Source organism: Archocentrus centrarchus, chromosome 17 (genome assembly GCF_007364275.1).
Source record: "Archocentrus centrarchus isolate MPI-CPG fArcCen1 chromosome 17, fArcCen1, whole genome shotgun sequence".
In the NCBI taxonomy this organism is placed as follows: Eukaryota; Metazoa; Chordata; class Actinopteri; order Cichliformes; family Cichlidae; genus Archocentrus; species Archocentrus centrarchus.
The window spans coordinates 4323761-4333720 of NC_044362.1; the positions used below are offsets into that span (position 1 = coordinate 4323761).

Here is a 9960-nt window from a genome sequence, read left to right on the forward strand (position 1 = left end):
GCTTTCCGTCACGGCGGGGGCGCCGCGCGGAAGACTTCCACGTCGCGGCGTGGAAGCTCCGCAGGGACTTCGCCCCCCCTGATTAAATCGGGCGGGGGCCCGACGGGCGCGGGGGACGGCTCGCCCCGTAATGGCCCGTGCCCCTTGTTTTCCCTCCCTGGTTTTCCCTCATGGGGGCACCGGGAGGAAGATAAGGGGCACTGCGTGCAAGATGAGGGGCATGGCAGAAATTATTCAAAAATTATGAACACATGGCATGTTTGTTCAAAATGTTTTATTTTTCTTAACACTATAAAGATGTAACAAAATATATATATTTTTTAAATTTTTCTAACATAAACTAACTGTATAAACATTATGAAAAACAGTCACGCACATAAAACAGCACTGATTAGAAGTGTAAAACTTGCAAACATTATGAAAAACACCTGAACAGTCACGCATATAAAGCAGCACTGATTAGAAGTGTAAAACTTGCAAACATTATGAAAAATATCTGAACTGTCACACGAACATCACACCACAAGATCCCAACTACAAGCCAGTGTGTTTCCTAAGCACACGTTTGACCTTCTGGCTGGCCTCTCTGGTCCTCTGGACCCTCAGATTTGCCGTCTTAAGCAGACTGATGCTCACCGCACACTGACTTAATCGCTGTCTTTTCACAGGCACGATCTTCTCCCTGTCCTCCTCGTCCTCCTCCTCCTCCTCGGAAGAGTCCTCCATCTCCTCCAGGCTGGACATGGAGAAGCCCGACTCCTGATACGGCACCTTGATGTCTTCCTGGGAGTCGGAGTCGGATGAAGCGGTGGTCTCCCTCTGTCTTTTTGCGGTCTTTTTCCCACCCCTTTTAGCCTGCGCGGTTCCGCTTGGGCCGGGAAGGGCGGTGTCCGACGGGCCAGGTGCGTCCTCTGGCTCGGACGGCGTCAGCCGTTTTGGGTCGAGCGCTACGGCGCGACTTGGCATGGGCGTGAGGTCTAGACCGGAAAGCATCCTCTCCATGGTCTTTCGTACCTCCATGGCGTCTGACAGGTTGGGGTTCCTGGTGTAGAACCGGTCAGCCGTCCTGGTGTCGTGGCACATTGAGAAGGACACTTTCCGTCTCTGCTCCTCGGGCAGCAGCGACTTGGCCTGAAAAAGGGGCAAGCGAGTTAGGATTGTTTTAAAGTGTAACGTATGAATATCCTGTGTGAAGAAGATACGACGATGCACTCACTCCGTCTGCCAGGGCCGTCCTGATGAGGGTGAAGTTAATTTCCCCCTTTAGGCCCATTTTGTCCCACGCCATCTGGAGGTACCTGTTCACGTTTTTGAAGGGATGCTTGCCCAGAGTGAACAGGATGTAGCGATTTCTGGACCTCACGGTACGCTTTATAGCCAGAAGACGCCTGATCCAGTCAAATTCAGCACGAGTCACAGCCAGGTTGGCCTCCCCGAACCTGACGGTGGTCTTGTGGTCAGCCACCTGTTGCAACGGAGAAGCAAGGATATGGTGTCTATTTCCGTGCTGTCTGCGGCCACAGGGCAGCCTCCGCGAGTGGCAGTGAACTTACCCTAATGAGGACTCCCTGGTCTGTCAGTTTTTTCTCCGAGGCGACGACCTCGTCCTCCTTCATATTAATGAAGACGCTGGGCCTGTGGCCGCTCATGCAGGCCCAGTACGCGGTCAGGTACCCATACAGGAGGTAGCGGGTGGTTGTTTGCCTGGAGTCAGCCTCCAGCTTATCTGTGACAAAAGGGGAGAGCATTTAGAGATGGCTAAAGCCAACAGACTGCCTGCGAACGTACCGAGCAGGTCGGAGATGGCGGCCGGAGCCACGCGCAGGCAGGTGCGGATGGTCTCGACGTCGGGTATCTGGTCCATTTTTTTCCGCTTGACTTGGTTCTGGTGGACGACAATGTCGCGGCTCGTCTCCTTCCTGGCCTTCTCCACCAGCTGCAGGATCTCCCGGATTTGCTCCAGGGTCAGCTTCACGTGTTTCGGCCTCACGTTCAGGAGATATTCTAGGAACTGGGCAATGTTGTGGAGGTAGTACCTGACGGTCGTGATTTTCTTGCCCGAGTTCCTCATCTCACGTATCCAACTGTGGAGAAGGGGTGGGTGCGAGAGAGAGAGATAGAGAGAGAGCAAGAGAAAGGTCACAAGTTTGACAGGTTTTCCCACAACAACGCGTCACGTGCACGTACGTCAGGACTCACGCTTTGATCTTCTCCACATCGTAGAGGAACTGCCAGTCCGACAGGCGGATTTTGCATAAGGACATGTAGTGCAGGAAACTCTTGACTCTGCTGACCCTGGAGCTCGCCCCCTCCTTCATCTTTTGTGTCCCAAACTCGTGTAAATGGAAGGACTGGAAGCGGTCGAGGTAGGTGCCTGAAACGAAACATTTGGGCGGAGCAAGTTAGTGTTCGGCTGACCTGACACTGCACAAGTGCTACGTGTTGCGTGGCCTCTTTTGAGCGCAGGAAACTCACTCACGGATTCGGGGAGCTTGAGCAAGTGCATCTGGTTGCCTTTTCCGGAGCCAGCGGACCAGGTAAAGAGCTTTCCTTCCCCCGAAGCGTCCGGTGTTTTGCTCTCGGCAGCTGCACTTCCCGACTGCTCTCTCCAGCTGCTGCTGCTGCTGCTCCTCCAGCTGCTGCTGCTGCTGCTGCGCTGCTGCTGACGCCTCCGCCCGCCTTCGCTTTCGCCTTCGTACCTGTCACAGAATAGGGTTAATTCAAGAAAGCCGCAAGCACAGCAACCAGGAAACACGCAAATCACACAGTAGACTTACCGGATGAAGAACTGGCTGAGCCAACACAGAGGGTCCCTTGCGCAGCCCCGCCGCCACCCTCTTGCACACACCTAAGCTCCGCTGGAGGTCGCCGATCCTCTCGAGCAGACGCTTATTTTCGGTTTTCAAAGCCCGCATCTCTTTGCTTTGTCTGAGAACGAAATGAAGACAGAATAAAACGATTCTTATAACAATACTTTGAAGTCACATTTCTATTCGGCCAAGAAGTGAGCCGTATTTCCAAGCTGTGACATCAAAATAAAACAGAAACCACCCAGGAAACACAGAAGTCAAGCCAAAACACATATTCAAAGTAAGAAGAAGAAGAAGAAGAAACAGCCTTTATTGTCCCACAGAGGGGAAATTTGGGTGTAACAGCAGCCGCAGTTATTATAAATATAAATAAAGATATAATAATTCACACTATTAAGAAAAGAATATATATAAAATCAACAAACAATATTAACCTTAATACTACTAATAATAATAACACTATATACAATGTGCATGATGTGCCGGACTATTTACAGTATATTATATATTATCCTACATTGTGTAGGCTATTGTGGTTTTTGTTGGGAGCAGTGATGGTTATAAAGTCTTACAGCTGCTGGGAGGAAGGATCTGCGGTAACGCTCCTTTGTGCATTTAAGGATGCAGCAGTCTGTCACCGAAGGAGCTCTCCAGCTCAGCAACAGTTTCATGCATGGGATGGGAGACCTTGTCCATCAGTGATGTTATTTTGGTCAGAGGTCCAACGTCCAACGTCGTGACCATGGGAGGCTGAGGGTTTGTTTGTCGAAGCTCTGATAAGAGCTTCGTTGCTTGTAAGATTTTCGCGTGCTTTAAAAAGCGAGTCTTTGCTTCCGCAGAGAGCTCGATGTGGTACCGGTCGATGTGCCGGTCCAAATGTTTCCCGGGTACATAATTGCACCCGGGAATGGAGCAAGGGCAACACCTAACGTTTATACGGCCTTTGCTCAAATTAATCAAAATTTTCCGCTCCTCGGGATGTTGAACTTTATGCGTGTTTTTAAAATGTTTGCCTAGGGTGCCAACACACGCGTGACAGAGCACACACGAGCCTCGGTCGTCAGACGAAGACCTGGCCTACACTTTGTGACAGAGAGAGACAGAGAGAGACAGAGGTCACAAGTTTGCAGCGGTGGCCAAAGTACCGACATTCTGTACTTAAGTAGAAGCACAAGTACTTGTGTTAAAAAACTACTCTGGTAAAAGTTGACGTACTGGTTCAACTTCTGTACTCAAGTAAACGTAAAGAAGTACAGGCTCTGAAATCTACTCAAAGTAGGAAACTAAAAGTAGCTCCTTGGAGGACGTTTCTCCCTCTTTCTTACATCTTTCTCCATCTGAGTGAAGCTATCGCTCATTCTTTGCTCTCCCTTAAAATACAGCAGCTGTTCTTTTAGCTGCAGACACACTGTGTGACAAACTTCTAAAGCGCACAGCTTAAAAACAATTAACAACAATAGCAGCTACAGACCTGTGCATAAGTGGGATTTTTGAAGGCATAAAACAAAACAAGCTTACCGCACAGGTGTCTCCACGCTTCTGGCCCGCGGGACACTTCCGGCCCCACCCACGTCCGGTCCGCGAATCGATGTAGAAAATAACACGTAATTTGGCCCTTTAAGTTACTTTTTTGACATTTCGCCTTCCCCTCCGCTTAGGAGGGTTAAAGGAAATGCCAAAAAAGTAACTTAAAGGGCCAAATTGTATGTTATTTTTGACATCGATTCGCGGACCGGAAGTGGGCGGGGCCAGACGCGGCCCGCGAGCGAAAATTACAAAGTGTTTTACCTCAGCTTACCAGGGCCGCCAGGGGGGCTAATAATTACTCGAGTTCTTCTGTCTTTAAAAAAATGACAAAGTGTTTTCCTCCATGGCCGACAGGGGAGCTCCGCCTGGAGTCAGGCCGGCCGAGGGTCCCTCCGCCCGGGCACGACGCTCAGCACGGCCGGGCTCTATGCTTGGAGCTCAAAATTTTTTTTCCAAAATTACAAAGTGTTTCTACCTTAGCTTACCAGGGCCGCCGGGGGGCTAATAATTACTCGAGTTCTTCTGTCTTTAAAAAAATGACAAAGTGTTTTCCTCCATGGCCAACAGGGGAGCTCCGCCTGGAGTCAGGCCGGCCGAGGGTGCCTCCGCCCGGGCACGACGCTCAGCACGGCCGGGCTCTATGCTTGGAGCTCAAAATTTTTTTTCCAAAATTACAAAGTGTTTCTACCTTAGCTTACCAGGGCCCTCCGGGGGCCTTTAAATATATGGCTTACTATCATTTTAAATATACACTGTATACATACAGAGGGGAGTGAACTTAGTAATGCCTGACTCATTCACAAAGATTTGGTTGTTAATAATTTCAGCATATGATACCAGTCAAAAGTGTGTCCAAACTTTTTGACTGGTGCTGTACTATATATCACAGTTCTAAGTGTATTGTTATATTTTATGCTATAGGTATGAAAATAACTAAATTTTCCACTCTTTTTGTTGGTTTTAATTATGCATTCAGTTTCCAAAATATATACTTAACACTTTATGAAATTTAGGTCATATGATTTGTTTTCCTATTTTAACAAGACTGATGAAACTGCCCCAGTTGCATCTGCAGCTTAATCTTTTTAAGCTTTCATTAACTCAGTGATCTAATAACCAGCAGTGTTTAGGGCTACAGTGCTGACCTATAAACTTGTCATGCAGTTCTTGTAGATAAGACAGAAAGAGCTAACAGAGCAGCATATCCATGACTTACAGAAGGACAAAAAGATGTTCTGAACTCCTGGATGAGTTTCTTAATTGCTGTGGTGTGAGATAATTTTTGGTCCATTAACTTGCCATGAAACCAAATGACCTTAAATGGCTCGCCAGCAACAAAGACAGAAGGAGTACAAAGTGAGTTACACACTAAGTAACACCCTCAGTGAAATCGATCTGCTGCTGAGGTACTGAGATAATACAGCTAAGAGCAGTTAATGTTTTAAACATTCATTAAACACACCAATACCAAACACACTCTAAAATTTGACAAGTTTACCTTAATTAAAAAAATCTAGGAAACCGATTGCCCTGAAAAATTAAGTAAGTATAACTATTAAGTCTTATGTTTGTTTACTTAACATATACTTGTTCAGTGTACTTAAGACCTTGTTGGGTCAATTTAGTCATGTTAAGTTAAACTAACTTAGTTTAGTGAAGTTGTTTCAACTCAGAAATAGCAAGTAAATTAACCTGTTCTTAACTTAGCTACATCAAGTTAGTCCAACTTACATGAACAGTACAGTTTACTTAGCAGACTCTAGGAAACCGATTGATGAATGAAGTAACTACAACAAAACATGATGAGTTCACAAGGTTCAGTGTTTTATTTTTAACAAAATACTATCCTTAGCTTCTTAACAAAAGGCCAATGTGGCCACACATGAACAAATACAAAACTAATCACGTTTTTACCCTTCCACAGGGCTCAATAACAGTAATACCAGAAAGATGCTTAAGTCAGCTTACAGGCTGAATGAGCAGCAACTGAAACAGTTTATTTTGAACTGTAACAAGTAGGCACTCTAGCACTGTAACATTTACCTGAAAAAAAAAATCTGATTTAAGTAGTTATATATGGAGGACAGATTCTGACATACTTGGCAATAAACACAGAAATAAATAAATAGCTAGTAATCCATGTGCCAAACATTGCATCCAACAAATAAAAAATAAGAACTTTACCAACTTATTTGATAATACAGTGCAACAGTGCAAAAAAACATAGAAATACAAGTAATGGCATAAAAAAAGAAACCAGACTGAGCATCAGCCTCTGAATGAAGTCAAAGGTGTTTTTTAGGCATTTTGGACAGTCAGAATGGAGGGCATAGATTAGCCCAAATATGAGACAAACAGCAGTGTCAACCATGACAATTGTACCTTCCAGAATGATAACATGCTAGATGGTTCAAAGTGAAGAGCATTCAGACCTGGTTGCTGACTGACTTCAGGAATAACAGGCAATAATCCCACAGGAACCTGGGTGAAGTCTGCCATGGCATCTGAATCCTGTGGATATTAAGAAAAGAAAAAAAGAGAAAAAAAGAATGGGGTGAAAATCTTGATTTCCAAGTGCAGAACCTCTAACAAACCAAATTGCAATACGTACAAAAGGGACATTGTAGAAGTCTCTTTCATCATCCCCGAGGAAAACTGAAAGACATCGCAGGACAGCAGTCCTCATGGCAACAACATCACTGGTCTACAAGAAGGGAAACAATAAAAGTAAGCAAAAGCATCTTCTGAAGAAAATGAAATCACATTTTTCACAATAAGTGATACAAAATAATTGTTCAGCTCGTTGAGAGCACTTATTTAGTGGAATGCGTTGCTTTTTTTTCTTCCATGCTACATGTCCAGAGCATTATAAGCAAGCGAAGTCGTAAAAAAACAAAGAACGGCTCTCACTGACACCTTTTCCACCGACGGGGTTCTGGTGCCAGTATTTGAACCGTTCAGCAGTTTTTCCACGCGAGGCTTGTTCCTGAACGTCACATTACTCTCCATTTCGAATGAATAGACATATATGCTTATCAGCAAACATGTTTATTGCTTTTTGAAATTTTTTTTTTTTGATTGTTATTAAACCAACAGATTGGGCAAAGTGCTATTAAAGTATTTCAGGAACCCCTGATTGTTTAACTTATTTTAAAAATAAAAAAATAAATGTAAACAGCACACTAGACAATAACGATAGCACCATTTCTTGTACAGAACTGTAAAAAATAAAAATAAATAAAACAACTATACAATATTGCAACTCTTTTGAGAGTTTAACATCTGGTGTAACATTCAACCTGCAATATTTTGTACAACCAAAACATATAACACTGAGGCTACTTACGTTTACTTGCATACAACAGTAGTCTTTTCGAAAGTCCCATCAGAACGTTTTTTGTCTCTACTTTTCCACCGCCGTGCCAGTGCTGGATTCAATGAACCGGCGAAACGCTTAAGAACGGGCCTGCGTTTCCACTGCGCTTTGTGAACTGATCCTTTATGCATGAGTGTGGGCGGGTCCTCGTCTGGAGATGGAAGCCAAAGAGCGCAAACGTGGGAGAACACGCTCCCGTCTTGTGCTGCGAATACATTTTACGGTCCAAACCAAACTACTGCAGCATCTGATATGAACTGATACAAAGATGCAAGTTCAGCCTTAGAGCCCAACCTAATTCACAGCCGTGAAAATCGCTTCACTTTTCTTATGTAATACACATGTAATATGGTAGAAAACTTGATGTTGAGACAGCAGAGTCATGCCCTTCTGCCACTTTTGTGACATTCTTGGTTCGAGACCAGCTAGTTTGTGGTGCTGGAGTTGAACCCGTTTTTTGGCTGAGCACCAAGTGCTGAACGGTTCAAATACTGGCACCGGAACCCTGTCGGTGGAAAAGCAGTCTGATGAGTCATCAGTGGACCGTGAGAAGCGGCTTCGTCGTCCATCGTTGTTGTTTGCGATGTCGCTTGTGCATCAGATTTACAGGCGTGCTAGAACACACGAATACAAAGGTTCCCGCTCCAAACTTAAAAAAAAAATATGATTAATTGCGATAAAATTTTTAACGCATTAAATTCTTTGTAATTAATTAATCGAAATTAACACGTTAGCTCATGTCGCCTAGCAACCGTGAGTGGGAAGCACAGCTGTGTAACAGCAGCTGGTTAAACGGAGAACGAACTTTTTCTCCTTTTTGTGGTTTAATTTTAAGTCTTTAATTCAAAATAAGCTGTTAAAACAAGCATAACACATTTCAACATCAAGGAATACAGCTGAGAGAATGATTAATTTCCAACTATAACAAGTGAGACATTAATGTTGAATAAAACTATCCAGTTATGATGCTTAACTTTAGTTTCAAGAGTTTGCTTATTACAGGAGCACTTCCACCTTTCGTTGGTCTGTGTAGTAGACTGGTGGGAAAATAAACAAAATTTTGAAGTTTAAGCTTATGTATATTGATTCATTCATCAACTAAACTTAAATTAATATTTCTCATGTCAAATATTGAAATGCGATTAAAATGCAATTAATTTCGATTAATTAATTACAAAGCTTGTAATTAATTCGATTAATTTTTTTAATCGAGTCCCACCCCTAATATATATATATATATATATATATATATATATATATATATATATATATATATATATATATATATATATATATATATATATACACACACACAGTGTTCTAGCTAGCAGTTGATCGCAAGGCACCGCGCCGGGCTGAGACGCCCTCGCGCCGGGCTTCACTTTCGGAGCTCTGCTGTCACTGCATTTAGCAAACTTGAGCCCGCCCTGCGGACTCCGCCCCGGCTATTTCTGCTTGCGCCTGTATTATTTCCCTGCAATTTACAATCTACCACAGAGCACAGACAGTTCACAATGTGCACGTTTAATCTCCCAGCGGACGCACTTGATTTAGCAGCTACAGAAATCGAAATGACAACCGGCATGAATGAGGAGAAGTAAGAGGAAAAAAGAAGATCCAATGAAAATTTCAGGTATGATTTACAGGAGTGGATCATCACTGAAAGGTTTTTCCACACCTCCATTGTCTGTGTAGCTGCGCGCTCAGTTTTATTCGTTTTGCAGAGAATGTCAGCTGTTATTTTTTCCTTATGTCAGCTGTAGCCACCAGAACAATCACTATAACCACAGTCTGGTGGTAACCACACTATTGTGGTTTGGTTTGTGCGATTGTTTGGTGCCGGACCCCCTTAGTATCAAGGGGCTCCGTCAGAATATTTTCATGCTTTAATCCCTGATTAGCGATTAAAAATGGACCCACATTAGAAACATAATTTTGAGGATGCTTGTGAATAAAAAGCATTACACCGTTAAGCTCATGGAGCCCCCAGTTTTTCAACAAAAACACTGCAGCAGCTGTTTTAGTGCAAGGAGGAAGGAAATGGCACTCTGAGACACATTAAATGCATGATATATATAAGTGTAACTCCTCTGGATTATTTGCAAAATGTATCACTCTATCAATCTAATAAGGTCTGATTTAGAGTTCTGCGTCGGTCTTACGTACATAACCAAAAATCCTCTCTGAACCTAACCTGACGCACACCTCAAGAAATCTAACTACACGTCCACAAAGACTGTGATTACT

The 9960-nt window shown here is 43.9% G+C and overlaps 1 protein-coding gene across 1 annotated transcript; it reads right to left on the reverse strand.

Moving 5' to 3' along the window:
* Positions 1–363: 363 nt before the first annotated feature.
* LOC115796177 (uncharacterized) lies at positions 364–4380 on the reverse strand. The gene is made up of 8 exons (XM_030752460.1): positions 4329–4380; positions 2778–2928; positions 2480–2699; positions 2200–2374; positions 1789–2084; positions 1554–1726; positions 1217–1465; positions 364–1131 (listed from the first exon to the last, which is right to left on the reverse strand). The coding sequence occupies exons 2-8, from the start codon at positions 2913–2915 to the stop codon at positions 535–537; spliced, it is 1848 nt and encodes a 615-aa protein (XP_030608320.1). The 5' UTR covers positions 2916–2928; positions 4329–4380; the 3' UTR covers positions 364–534.
* Between the last annotated feature and the right edge of the window lie 5580 nt (positions 4381–9960).